The 14,785-nt window shown below is 42.7% G+C and overlaps 2 protein-coding genes across 2 annotated transcripts; both read right to left on the reverse strand.

Annotated features, from left to right (window-relative positions):
- Positions 1-6,898: 6,898 nt before the first annotated feature.
- LOC119227459 (gap junction delta-2 protein) lies at positions 6,899-11,234 on the reverse strand. The gene is made up of 2 exons (XM_037486243.2): positions 9,653-11,234; positions 6,899-8,912 (listed from the first exon to the last, which is right to left on the reverse strand). The coding sequence occupies exons 1-2, from the start codon at positions 9,721-9,723 to the stop codon at positions 8,069-8,071; spliced, it is 915 nt and encodes a 304-aa protein (XP_037342140.1). The 5' UTR covers positions 9,724-11,234; the 3' UTR covers positions 6,899-8,068.
- A 144-nt stretch (positions 11,235-11,378) lies between these two features.
- On the reverse strand, positions 11,379-14,785 carry LOC119227458 (actin, alpha cardiac muscle 1). Its single transcript, XM_037486242.2, has 7 exons — positions 14,654-14,785; positions 14,154-14,292; positions 13,553-13,877; positions 13,312-13,473; positions 12,498-12,689; positions 11,770-11,951; positions 11,379-11,690 (listed from the first exon to the last, which is right to left on the reverse strand). The coding sequence occupies exons 2-7, from the start codon at positions 14,280-14,282 to the stop codon at positions 11,547-11,549; spliced, it is 1,134 nt and encodes a 377-aa protein (XP_037342139.1). The 5' UTR covers positions 14,283-14,292; positions 14,654-14,785; the 3' UTR covers positions 11,379-11,546.

Consider the following 14,785-nt stretch of genomic DNA (forward strand, 5'->3'; position numbering starts at 1 on the left):
GACGGTCCCTAATGTCACAGCAAAGAAAACCAAACAAAATAAAAGAAAACCACACAGCTGAATATATGATGAAGTAATATAAATCAAACGAGGGGGACCACCACCACCAGGCTCAGCCAACCACTCTTACCAGCAGCCCAAGAAACTCCTGTCCCTTAAATAAAGAAAGAAAACAATTAATAAACACAAAATATCGGCCACGGGGCCCACACACACAAACAAAAACAAAGAAAAGAATGATTAATTCACAAAACGAGTTCAGACAGAACAGCAGTGGAGGGGGTTTCCTCAGTATCTTGTGGGGCTTGCCTCCGCAGTTGGTCCGCTGGTCAGCCGTGCATCAGGCCAGTGCCGCTGGCTGCAAATTAACACATCGCTTAAAACAGCTGGCCAGAGCAACTGTAATCGCAGTACAGATGAGACAGCCTACCGTCGGAATATGGTGTCACACTTGAATACACCAGGCTGGAGAACCACGCTCTTTCAAATCAACTCAGCCGACAAGCGGGTGAGTACCGTTGATGGCACAGAATGGGAAGTTGCCACACCAGCTTCCTGCAGGCACGCTCCCTCAGCCGCAACCTCCAAACCACGGCTGGCCAAAGCCCACGACCAGGTGAGTCTCACAGGAGCCCCCAAGCAACCATTATACCCCCGAGAAGCGGAAAAAGGAAGACGCACCACAGGTAGGTGGACTGAAACATATACTCTCCCGGGGAGAGCCCCGCCCTGTGATCAAAAAGACGGGGAATAATTGTTTACAGCTGGGTATCCCACCGTGATTGGAGGTGCATAGGTGGCAAGCCACCTGGGTTAGACCAACCCACTAGACCGGTAAATTGAAGTGGACTGAGCCACTCTGTCACACTTACAAACTTACAGCTTCAAAAGAGAAATGAATGACACTTGGATTACAATTGATCTCTCGTTACCAATTGGTGTTTGGTGTTTCACGCACACATTGCACACCACTTCTGGCACGCGGAGCTGATGTTCTGGTGGGAGTTGTGTATGTAGGTTTTTTTATGTGAGTGTGTGTGTGTGTGTCGGCTTGGATGGAGGCTCGCAATATTTCCTCAGACTAATTAACACCTCAGCAACAACAACACCAGCATACGTTCCTACATAAATCTCCCAGCAGCTGAGTTTTCAGTTGAAACCCCGAGGAGGGAGCAGCTCGCCATGTGTGCTTGGAGACTTGTGGGAATTGTGGGTAGAGTGCTGGTGTGTTTTTGAGTATGAGTGTCCTACTAAAGGTCCTGTTGGTCAATTGCTGCGTTTTTATACAATATTGGAATGTTGTTGGTGCATATATAGCCAACAGCCTGCTTGGGGTCAGCGCTAGCAACTGCTTCATATCGGCAAGGTGCATTAAGATCAGAGAAGTTTTATGGCAAACAAACAGATGTGGGATGCTACGGTCTGTGCCTTTTGATGAAGAATATGTGACATTTTTTTAATCAGAATCATCTTTAAGTGTCTTGAAGCTCACTCGTACTGGCAGTACAATATTAACATAATAAAGAATGCATTTTTAGTATGCTGTATGTTGAATTCTGAATGGGAGACTGAGGGGTGTTTTCCTCCAACTTTTGAACATAAAAGAAAAGTCTGATCATAAAATGTAAAGATTATCCACTGCAGTGTTTTGGATGAGTGATAAATAGGGGATATATTCAGAAAGTAGACAAGAGGAAGCATATTTTTTCTGAAGATTAGAGTAACAGGCTGCGTGGACAAGGACATTGAATCCTTCTGTAAAACCTATTGCTTCCAACAAAAACTAAACATCTTATTTAAGAAATAGTATATTAATAGTATAACTAAGTAAAAAGAGAAATATTTAGGCCTCGGTAGAGAAGACGTACTGAGCAGTTGTCTTGTTACTTGACCAAAGCAGGCAAGTATGGAGTATAAAGAAGTGATTTAGCAGTTTTCTTATTTCAACATGAATGGGCTTCACAAAGATGCTACGCTACTGTTTCGAATTATTTCAGGGTAGCCTGACCTGTCATTTTTTATAACAATTTTATTAAAGCTATTGAAATATTAAAAGTTCAAATGCAATGTGTTTTGCTTGTAAGAGCTTAACTGATGCCAGATTTATCTCAAATCCCCCACCAATTGTATTTCCAGCATTGATTCAAAACCTTTCTAAAATGTGCTGCATCTATATTAGACAAAGATATGTAATGGTGAGTATGATCTCCTACCTTTCCTGGAGGATGAGTAAAACAGCGGCTAGGTGATTAATGGGGAAGTGGCATCCCATCATAATGGGATTGGGGGGATGGGTACGGCAGAACGGGAGAGAACAGAAAAACACTGAGGAGGATGAGAGAAACGGCGAGGGAGGAATCTTAGAAGGGAACGTTTTGTACAAAGAAAAAAACGTGAATTCTTTCCCAGGAGGCGCGAAAAACACGGAAGGAAAACGAAGGAAGCAGAAACAGAGATACCAGCAGCAAATCAAATGTGGAATAAAAAAAAGAGACGGCACGTGGCTGGTGCACACACAGTGCAAAGGTAAACCCCAGTGAGGTGGAGTGTGGTGAACAGAGCAAGCGGCAGCAGAGGAGTCAGTGAGTCCGACAAACATTGTGTAATCTCACACTCCCCCTGGGATCAACACAGCTGAACTCACCATCTAAGTAGCAATTTTTCTTTGTTTCTCTTGCTCTTTGTTTGCATTTCATTACCTGTCCTGGTTAGTTTTTTCAGCTTCATCGCTCATCTGGCTACAAGTAGAGAGGTGGTCATTTTATTCTGCAGCCACAAATCTCACAATACGAGCAAATATCTTGCATTCCTCTGTGCCTTTTGTAAAAAAAAAAGACTTCAATGATTCAATTTCTCCTCTCTGTGTAATTTCATTTGAGTGTGGACTGTAAATGAATTGCTCCGTGCTTCTGCCTCTGTGTCCCTTCCATCGTGCAAAGCACTCTGCTTTCCCTTTACCTCCTATATCGGTCCGTTTGGCCAGTGGACGCTCCGTGTCCGATTAAGACTTCCCAGACATTGATTTTTATTGGCTGTGTAATGGTGCAGAATCTAAACACTTATCAGCGTCAATGTGCTCTATGTAGTACAAGCTGTTAGGGAACGCGGAGGAGGCGATGGGGCATGGAGAGGTGGAACAAGCACTAGATGCCAGAATGGAAATTGATGATATCACAAGCAAGAAACGGTTTATGGGGTTTGCTTTTGCTGCAGCCTGACTGCTTTGTGTTAATGACAAAATGACAAACAAGGTTGGTGCACTATGGCAAAACGTTGTATCATTCAGAGGGGTTTGGCCTCCAAAAGCTGGAGACATGCATGGGGGGAAATGCTGAATGTAGAGAACATTTCAAGTCAATTGCAAATATAGAACGTTATCAAAGTTCTAACGTCACCCAAACTAATTCTAGCTTGACCTGACCTTCAGGTTGGCTAAAAAGAGGATGGGTGTATCAGATTTTTGGGTTTGGGTGCATTGTGTTCTCACCCAGGTGCACTGGCTGTCCCACTGTTGACAAATCTGTGTATAATCCCCGAAAGTTCTTAATCCCGGGGTCACATTTAAAAAATGGATGAGAAATTAATCTGCTGTCATGTCTGTCAGGTATATTTTGACAGTGCCAGTGCTTATTTTCAACCAAATCCTTTTCTATGATCCAATACGGCCCAACCACCAACTAAACGCACCTAAATCCCTCTGTACAGACCTCGTCAAATGTTCTCTGTCCTTTTGTCCTTGTACTGAATATTACATTAAATTGACAAAACACCCAAAGCGCAGATCACAAAAAGAAGTTTGCAGCTCTGCTTCCCTGATCTAAGATTCGGCGGCGGTGAAGAGGCAGAAAGCGACTTCAAAGCCACGACAGAACGGATGCTTTTGCTGTGCTGGCAGACAGAAAGTTGGAAACTTGGTCACACTGTAGAAATGCGTTATTGCTTCCACCTCCACATGGATGCAAAGCTCAAGTATATTTTGTTTCAATGTCTGCCATGTTTGCCATATCTGCCTATGCCATGCTATGCCGTGCCATGCCATGCATGTGTGCTGCAGTAACCGGGCTAATTTCATTGCTTCTGGTTGAGTGGATCAAGAAGACCCACATTCACTGTCTTTCTTCTGTTTTCTCTCCCCCTTTCATGCATTAATCTGCACAAAAGGCGGAATTAAAGCTCTGCTCCCTGGAGCCAGCATTCTCTTTTTAGATTGGGAAAAGAGGAGAAATTGGGAGGACATGCTTATTTTGTGGCAGAGGGATTTCAGGATTCACTCTGAGGTGAAAGTTCTGGTTTAATCTGTGACATTTTTTTCAGAGGATGCCATAAGAAAAACAATGTTTTAGAATTTCCTTTTTCAAAATAACAGGTCAGTTTCTAGTGAATATAGCAAGAAAGTAAGTAAGTAAGAAGACAAATTATACACATGTTCAATTGTTATGAGCCTTCTTATGATTCTTTTGGCTGTATTTTGGAATCGGTTCAACTGTCCTCATCTAATACTTAATTTCCGGGGATGCTGCGAGGGGATTGGCGTGATTGTAAATAAAGGAGTCAGGACTCCAGCTCCATCACTAAATTCTGCCAGCCAGGTTGTGTCCTTAAAATAAGAACATTCTCTAGTCACAAAAAATATTTGCAATACCAATGCACAATTATTTTCATATATTTTGATGTCCTTCTCATGAGGAAACTATTACGTTGCTAAATGATATGTAATTTTTAATGTTTGAACATGGATACATGTGTCATGTAATCATGATTTTGACTTGTTCATTGAACATGAACTCTCTTTGTAGAAGTGGAGTCTAAGCCATTTATATTTTTAAAGTTAGGCCATAGAGATGATCAATGCTAAAAGGTTATTTTGATATTTATTGTGTTATCCGCCCCACAGAAGTCAAATCTTTGAGTTTGAATGCTAAATAAAAATGTGTACAGATTGCTGTATTACGACAAAATATTTGAATGCCAAAATTTCCATCCGCTTCAGCATTTTTTAACCTGCAACAGTGCTATATTATATCATGATAAATGTCTTAGATGATTTATACTGCAGATATAAAAGAATTGCCTGCCTGCTTAATTAAGAATATTTTATTACGTCAAACATTAGACTTATTAATGCTTACATATATTTTTGTTTTTATATTATGTTAAGCATTATGTGTGTGCACATTTTAAAGAAATTGAATTTGAAATAGAATAAATCTTGGGTAAAGCATCCGATAACTTTTAATCTTGAATAATGGTGGATAGCGTTATGATGAGGTGGCCCACATGGCTCATGAAAGTAGTTTCATTGTCATGTAAGTGCCTTCCACCCACACAGTATACATCCGGGGAGAAGGCCTCTCCTTTGATATTAGGGTGTCTCTATTGGAGACTCGCATTAAGGGAGGAAATACGTCTCTTAACAATCGCTGCCTTCACCCTTAGCACCTGCAATCACATGAAATTGGAGGTGTTCCTTTTGCCTTGTAGTCCTAAAATAGCTTGTGTGCAGCCTTGATGTCTTCTTTTGCAGTTGTCAGGATGGGTAAGGCCACTAGATAGACGCGTAGGACCTTGAGATTACTGCATTCGCAATATTTCAGATGCGTCAATGTATACCAAAGTGTGCGCATTTTACATACCATCTGCCAGCCGCTATGTGGGCTGTAACCTGACCGACACCACAACAAAAAATGCACGCACAGGTAGATTGTAATCTCTGGTGTGTATGATATGAATACATGACAGCATAGGTTATTGCATTGGAACATACCTCAATACTTTTGCCACTTTGCTGGAGTTTGAAACCATGCTGAAAATTGTGGAATTAGAACCACTAATGTATCAAACTCTACGGTTACATTCAAGCATTGTGCTGAAAGTACCACACGTTTGTAATATTTATTATATTCCATTTTATTTGTCAAGACTGATGAATGATTTACCTTTTACTTACGTGATGCCGTCAGGTATCCTTCTGTGTAAAAGGTTTTGTAGTTGGACATGAAAGGACAGACTAGATTCTTTAAAAAAGCAGATGCAGAGAAAAGAGAGGGAGACAAGTATGCATACAGGCATGCGCCGCATTGCATCAGATTGAAATAGTCAAACAGTTCTTTTTTATTATTATTTTAAATTTTAATTAAGTTCATGACTTAGGGAGGTCCTTGCTTAGGTCTTTGCTGAGTTGGAGATGGATGTGCCGCTGCTGTTGCTTTTCAATTTCTTTCGGCTTTGCAGGGGAATCGTGAAGAGAAAAGCCTTCCCATATCACCTGCAACAGTCAGCATCACATATCTCATGTGTCTTTATTTCATTCACAGTATCTTACCCTTGTGTGAGCATATTCTTAAACACTTTCTTTTTTTTCCTCACTTCATCTTTTGTTTATATTCTGACCTTCACAAGGAGTACTCAACCTTCCCCTCTCTTCACACTGCTTTCTTACATCCTTTATCAAATGAGAGAAAAAGGGGTGAGCAGAGCTGAAGGAAGGGCAGCTCCGTCATTATTCAGGATGATAATTGGTTTTATTACTGCAGTGTACAAGGCAAGTCCCAAACTAAGTTCATAGTAAGACACTGAGAATGTCTATATAGCTCATCATAAATGCTGAGAGCGGGGGATAGACTTGATGCACAGAGACAACCAAATCCTTTAATGAATTGATAGGTCTTATTGAAGCCGCATCAGCAGTACAACACATTGCAGACAGATGAGATTCTGTGCAAGGTGTGTCCTGCAGTGGGGAGTTTTTTTTTTTTTTACAGAGTGAGTGGGTGTGGCTAACATCTTCACTGCACCAAGGCAAAACCTTCACTGGATATATATACAGCAGGCTATATCTGTGTGATAGGTCAGGCAACACAAGTAGAAGCAGATAACAAGTACTGCACCTCACACAATGCTGGTGTACATGAATCCCACTTTTATTTTCCACAGAAAAAAAAGATGTTTCTTTTTTCTGGTTGGTTTTGGTTACATTGAAACCACTATGAAAAACTGTAGCACCGGAGCAGATTTCTATTGCCCATTCTTTGATAAAAATGTCAATTTGTGCTATTTTTCAGTTTTGATCAGCTTTGATTAGGGAGAAACATTTACTTCTTGAATATAAAAAAAGACTAGCATTTCATTTATTTTTCCAGTCATTTGCAAAATAAAATGGAGAAAACTGTATTAACTTTCTTTTTTCTGTTTTCATTTAAATCACAACAAATACATTTAAAGCAAATAAAAAATTGGGAGGCATTTAGCATAATCCAAGCAGGGTATCAGCTTTCATGATGATTATTATATATTTATATATTTATATGTATACATATATATCATGTTTATATACAAGTATGGCACTTGATTACACAAAAGCAAGAAAAAACACTTCACAAATAAAAGCAGTGGGCGCTTTGGTGTGTCATAAATTAAGGAAGTCACAGACGTTAGCGTGTGCAGCAAATTCACCAGATATTGTTTTGCAAGTCAGCTCTAAAGCAATGGAATGGTTACATATGTTAAGGTCAGTGGTGCAACACAGGCAACATAAAAATATGAATCACGATGATGTATTTCAACTATAGGTCGTATCGTAGCCAGTAAGGATGTTTATATCTATGCAAATATAAATCTGGATGATAGCACTGTCCTTTAAACACTGTGTACGATGCCATTTAATTAGATTGATGCCAAAAACAGTTAGAAAGAAAAAGTCTTAAAAACACCGTCAGGTCAGTAGCACATTTTGGATAAGGTCAGGCCCTCAAGTGTTCACCTCGTAGTGCAATTTTTGCATTTACTCTCTTCAAGTACAGCAGAACAAGCCCACAACGAGTAAATGTGTGAACATGTCCATTAAGCATCTTACAGAGTATAAATGTTACTAAAAAGTTGCATCAGTGCAATAATAAATGAGTCAACAAACGTGTAACCCACACTTGCCATGAAGTCCTTAAAAGACCAACCAACAAATCAAAGAAATCTGCCCACTCTTAAGGTCATGACGCGAATTAGGCGTGCGAGCTGTCCACCATGTCCATCATGTTCTCTTTTTTACATGTTTTCGCTGCTTCTTTTCCATGTGTTACACATAAGCAGAGTCACTGGACTGAGTGCGGCCAAAATTAGGTACACTCATCCTCGGCAAGTCCTTATTTCTGATTTCATAAATGGACTTCCGCCGAGCCTGCACACCGCGCACGGCGGTTTTGATTTTCCTCCACCCCAAATGATTGAGTTCTGCCAGGTTCAACACCACGCAGAACCCGCTGACCGCGAACATGAAGACCAGGAACACGGTCTTCTCCGTAGGTCTGGAGACGTAGCACTCGACATCTTTAATGCAGGGGTAGCGGTCACATTCGTACACCGACGGGACGTTGAATCCGTACAAGAAGTACTGACCCACCAAAAAGCCGATCTCCAGCGCGTTTCGGAAAACCACCTGGATGATGTAAAACCGGGAGATGCCCTCTTGTCGCCTCATTTTGGACTTTGTAGTTCTCATTGCCGAATTAGGGATCTCTTTGACTTCTAAACAGTCCGGCTCGGCTTCTTTGGTGGAGTTCTCTGTGTTCTGAAGTACTCCGTTAACAATGGTGTTCTTGATCTTTTTGCTCTCGTCTCGCTTCAGTGAATCTTGATCCTTATCTAGTGTCAGATAGACTGTTGAGTACCGCCGCTCCTTCTGCTTGGCCGATTGATGCACCGAGTACGTGATAAAACAAAGACTCGGGGTGCATACCATGATGATTTGAAAGACCCAATATCTAATGTGTGAAATGGGAAATGCCTTGTCGTAGCATGCCTGGTTGCAGCCCGGTTGTAAGGTGTTACAAACAAACATGGTCTGCTCGTCATCATAGACAGTCTCTCCAACTATTGCTACGATTAGAATCCGGAAGATGACCACCACTGTTAGTAGGATCCTAAAAAGCAAGCAAACAAACAAACAAACAATGTGAAAATAAGTGTAAATATATGTGTGCTCACTGATACAAATGTGGTTCGGTTGTGCGCCGCCTCGATGGCTGCAGCGCTCACAGTCCAATTGGGAATGTGTGAAATTTAGGGAGCTGTCCAGTGCTGAAACAGGACGCTCTTGTGGAGAATGAGTGTGTATGTGCGTCTCTGTGTGAGTTTTTTCTTGTTAATATGCGTGTATCGTGTCTGTTTGGTGTGAGCTTTCTGATTAAATGGCTGGAATGAAATGACACGTAAGCAATTGCCATTGCTTTAATAGTGTAATGTGTGAGCTGTGTCAACCGAGAGAGGTAACAACGCCGACTCTCTCTCAATATCGTTTTGCCACCCGTGAGTGCACAACCACCACTCAAACTCACCAACACCAAACATCGAAGGGATAAGTGGAAGGCTGAATACATTAAATGCCGTGAATTTTAGTTTGGTTAATGATGTTCGCAGCACCATCCAATCTTCTGAAAGGACAGCGCTCAACTGATTTACTTAGCTGTCTCGGTTGGAAGAAGGAAAAAAGGGAAAAATCTGTGAAACAAGAGAGAAAAATCCACAACACAGACACGAAGCACTGGGCACCATGCTACAGGAGATCCTTGAGGCACAACACAGAAACGGGGGACTGGGAACCATGCTAAAGACGATCCTGGAGGCTGCTGCGTTTCTTCTTGGTTTCTGTTGATCATCTTACCTTCCTATCATAGTAGAGTGCTGCTGGACAGCAGCCTCCAGGAGCCTCTCTAGTATAGTCCATTCCCCCATTTCTGAGCATCCGGAGAAGACTAGAGCACAACGGCACTCTTTTCAAATCCCTCCGAAAAAACGCGTTATTTCCCGTCCTGTTTTTCTCTGACTCGCGTGGTTTTCGGTCTCCAGAGCGTCCGGGTTTAGCTCAAAAAACGCATCCGTCACGGGATGCTGCTGCCGTCCCCGGTGTTTCCTTCGTCTCTCTGCGCGCTATCTGGTTGATTTTGTGCTGTGCGCACAGCGCCAGTATGTGTCCTGCTGTGTGTTCCGAGCGCTCCCGCGACGTTGCCACACTCTTGTCATGGGAGTCTGAAGGGCTGATTACTATAAGCCCTCCTATTTTCGATCTTCAGGTCAGGTTGATGGGCTGCGCGCTGCGTCTGGATGGAGGGAGGTTGGATTTAATGTCTTGCCAGCGTTAATCCGCCTTTAAGTAGTCTCCCCCCTCCCATGCGTCACGTACGTGCAGACAGGTTGGTGGAGCGCAGCCAGGGGTACCAGGACTTCTGATTTACAGAACTTCAGTTTTGTATATATTGTTTAAAAGTCAGTGCATGCTTTTGTGGACGATTGTCTGCACAGTGTTTACGCCTTCTCCGGTTTACGCATTTTAGCATGGACAGCTCCAACTGAGAATCAAACCCCCAACCCTGGGCGTTTGTTATCACACTCGACTCACTGAGCTACAGAACCACATGTGCACATGTTCATCATTCCGGGGACAGGGCCAAGGTGATCTCCGTGTTTTCAACTTTTGATTGTTGTTATGCAGATTTTAAATAATAAGTGCAACCAATCCAATATATGTGCACTACCACAACATTTGAACAAAAACTTGGAGTGGTTATATCCAAAGCATATGGGGTATATGCAACTTCTTCTGTCTCGGAGCGGACTGCCTTGCTTGCCAGAGCAACCCCACCCCCATTGTGCAGGCTGCTCGCCCGGCTGGTGGAGCTGTTGTTTTTACCTCGGGCAAAGATGATGTTCTGCATACAGTGAATGAAAGTACCATCCGAGTTGCTAATCGCAGCCCGCCTGCTTGCCTGTCTTTCTCTCTCTCTCTCTCTCTCTCTCTCTCTCTCTCCCTCTCTCTCTCTCCCTCGCTCTCTCTGTGTGTCTGAGTGGAGGTTTAAAAATAGAAGAAAAATATGTGACCCCGCCCTGTAGCTCTCTGAGATTTGATCAATTTAGAACTGCTGCATTGCACTAATATAGACTTTGAAAATAATTATTAGAATGCACCTGTCTGTGTAAATCGGTCTGTCGTATTAACATATATTTGTTATTTTATGTATTGCATTTTTACCCGTCAAGACGTTTTTTCTTTCGTAGGAAATTGTTTATTATAGCCATATATTTAATCTATTATTCAAACCATATAAATGTATCCAGTAGGTTTACAGCTATAGATGAGAGTGTTTAGTTTAATCTGGGAAACTGGGGATTATTGATCACGTGACAGCAGTGTTTTACTCAATGAAACATTGTGCGGTTAATTTCTCCTGAGGTGGCTTATCCGCTCCGCTCACTGTAATCTTTTCTAATTCAAATCTTTAATAACCTTTACTCATTCATCACGTGACAGAAGGACATAGCCTCGCTGCTTTCGAGAGACGGGGGGCTTTTTATAGATCTAAACCCCGTCCCCTTATGTTTCAGACTTAAAATCCCGCGGTTCACGTTTATTTATAAACCTGTACATAGCCAGATATAAATGCACTTGAATGTAAACAAACCATTTGACGACAACACACAAAGTCCAGCTCTGGAGCCACACATTGGGTCGTTGTCACAGAAAGGTGACTGGAGGTGAGGGAGGGAGGGCAGGCTGGCGCTTAGAAACACTTCCGGTGGACGATGGAGGGTCCAGCCTCGTCGTACTCCTGCTTGCTGATCCACATCTGCTGGAAGGTGGACAGAGAGGCGAGGATGGATCCGCCGATCCACACCGAGTACTTCCTCTCAGGGGGCGCAATAATCTAAACACAAGCACATAGGTTAATCTTGGAAACTGCTGCTGGGAAATGTCACATTCATATTCAGAGAGCCCTCGGCCACCTTAATCTTCATGGTGCTGGGAGCTAGAGCAGTGATCTCCTTCTGCATGCGGTCGGCGATACCAGGGTACATGGTGGTTCCGCCGGACATGACGTTATTGGCGTACAGGTCCTTACGGATGTCGATGTCACACTTCATGATGCTGTTGTAGGTGGTTTCGTGAATGCCAGCAGATTCCATGCCTGTGGGAAACGCAGCGCAGCGGTTAGTGGCGTTTACTCCACGATGCCGAGGACACGTCGGATCCGTCGTCAGCTGTCGTGACAGGTGCTGAAATGGACAGCTCCGCCACTGAGCGCCCCATGGTGTGGATGTGAACAACCAACCCCTGCTCGGATCACTTATGTGTGTATCAGATATGTGTAGTAAGCTCGATCGTCTGTGATCACCAGTTGGTGATTATAATTGGCCAATGAACAATAAAAACACCGTTTCATCCGGTGTTTATTTTAATTTAATGAGATGTTATCCTGAAATTCTGATATAACTTTTTAAATGTCATCATTACTTTCATGTTGTTTTAAAATAAATAAATAATGCTGGATTTCTGTTCCTTTTTTCGTAATGATAAAAAATTGACTGATTATGTGGTAAAACATTAGACCTTTGCCTTACAGGAAAGGTATCTGTATACAAGGAACACTGTTCCACTCTTCGGGTAAATTTAAGATTAAGTTTAAATTATATTCATATGTAGGTCTTCGATGTCTGCGCGCGGCTTTACGCACCAACAAATGAGGGCTGGAAGAGAGTCTCCGGGCAGCGGAAACGCTCGTTGCCAATGGTGATGACCTGACCGTCGGGCAACTCGTAGCTCTTCTCCAGGGAAGACGAGGAGGCTGCGGTGGCCATCTCATTCTCAAAGTCCAGAGCCACGTAGCACAACTTTTCCTTGATGTCACGCACGATCTCGCGCTCAGCTGGAAAGGATTTATAATTCAAGTCAGTAAATGTAGATTGACAAAAAAGCTAAAGTAACACGTGTAACAGATGGATATTGGAGGATTTAACATGCGCAGGAAAAGAATTTTCAAATATTTGTAAAATACGATATATGTAATATCTATGAAATCATTGGAAAAACCAATGTTGCCCCCAGGCTGAGTGTTTTTAAGGACGCAGATTGGCTAAATTGTACGTACCTATTTTCAATTTTTATTTTATTTAATAGGCTAAAGATCTTTTTCGACCCGCCTTCATGGGCAATCTTTCAGCTGAAATGAAGACAGAACGTGCTATGACATGCAGATATCATATTTTAAAAATATTACTGGCCACATTCCATATTTATTTAAAAAACATAAATATTGTCACGTTTTTATCATTTAATGTTATTTTTTTCTTTACTTTCTTCTTTTTGGGGGGCTCAAGGAGGGACGCCCCATATGCCTTGACCAGCCGCCACTGGGAACATTTCTTAATTTGTTTGGAATGTATGGATATTTGGGGTCGTGGTGTGTCAATGAATTGAAGTAATGATAAATTGAAGAATTGTTGAATGATGCTAGCAAATCCCCAAGTATGAATGAATAGTCCACCCACCGGTTGTGACGAAAGAGTATCCACGCTCAGTTAGGATCTTCATGAGGTAATCTGTGAGGTCACGACCGGCCAAATCCAAACGCATAATGGCGTGAGGGAGAGCGTAGCCCTCATAGATGGGCACATTATGTGTCACCCCGTCACCGGAGTCCAGCACAATACCTTGATATGCACAGGTGAACATTTACTTGTATGAATTAAATCACTGAAAAGAAATGGCATCAACCCCTCATGTGTGTACCTGTGGTACGTCCAGAGGCGTACAATGACAGTACGGCCTGGATAGCCACGTACATGGCAGGGACATTGAAAGTCTCGAACATGATTTGAGTCATCTTCTCTCGGTTGGCCTTTGGGTTGAGGGGGGCCTCTGTGAGCAGGGTGGGGTGCTCCTCTGGCGCCACACGCAGCTCGTTATAGAAGGTGTGGTGCCAGATCTTCTCCATGTCGTCCCAGTTGGTGATGATGCCGTGCTCGATGGGGTACTTCAGGGTCAGGATGCCTCTTTTGCTCTGTGCCTCGTCACCGACGTAGGAGTCCTTCTGTCCCATGCCAACCATGACGCCCTGATAATACGCATAGTGGAAATATGTGATGTGGAGGAGAACTTCTACCATCACAGAGTACCACAACTACCAGCAAACTCAGAATATAACTTTTTTTCAGAATAATTAGTGACATTAGTTTCGCAAAGTTAACAGTTGGAAAGAAAATTCTTAGTGCGCATTTACGCACGGTACAACTACTCTGGTTGAAAGCCATCGATTGTGGGATGTAAATAACCGAAAGTGCTAATCATCTTGAGTTTTTGTTGACTCCTTGGGTAGTTAGTTTATTTTTACCTGGTGACGGGGGCGACCAACAATGGAAGGGAAGACGGCGCGAGGTGCGTCATCCCCGGCGAACCCAGCTTTCACCAGGCCGGACCCGTTATCACACACCAGGGCGGTAGTCTCTTCGTCGTCACACATTATGTCAGCTCTGAAAGACACACGGCGGTGCGTTCACACACCCACACAGTGGCACTGTTAGATCCAGAAATAAAATAATCTGTTGGTGTGCTGTGATTGATTTGAATTGTTTCATATCGGACACAACAAAGCCGAATGTGGATTTGTAAAGTTAATATTGTTTAAGTATTTAAAAAGTATTTAAATCTGCAAAACGACGCTGATCAACAGCTGCCGATGTTTACATGTGATGGGTTTAGATCAAGTTTACATTTTGTTAAGCAAAGGTTGAAGTAACGGTAATTTGTGGTCATATCAAACGATAGTTGTGTTGTAAATCCGCTGGTTGGTTCTCTTTAGTTGTTCTTTTAGCCCAGCAGAATCCTACTCACCAGATCCGCAACAAGCGCCGGGTCGTGGATGTGTAAACCGGGGGGTGTCAAACTGTCACGTCGGACCAATTTATACCCAGACAAGTTTCCATATTTGGGTAGCCCATTGCCCCATTGACAACAGCCACTCCA

Source organism: Pungitius pungitius, chromosome 14, assembly GCF_949316345.1.
Source record: "Pungitius pungitius chromosome 14, fPunPun2.1, whole genome shotgun sequence".
Classification (NCBI taxonomy): Eukaryota; Metazoa; Chordata; class Actinopteri; order Perciformes; family Gasterosteidae; genus Pungitius; species Pungitius pungitius.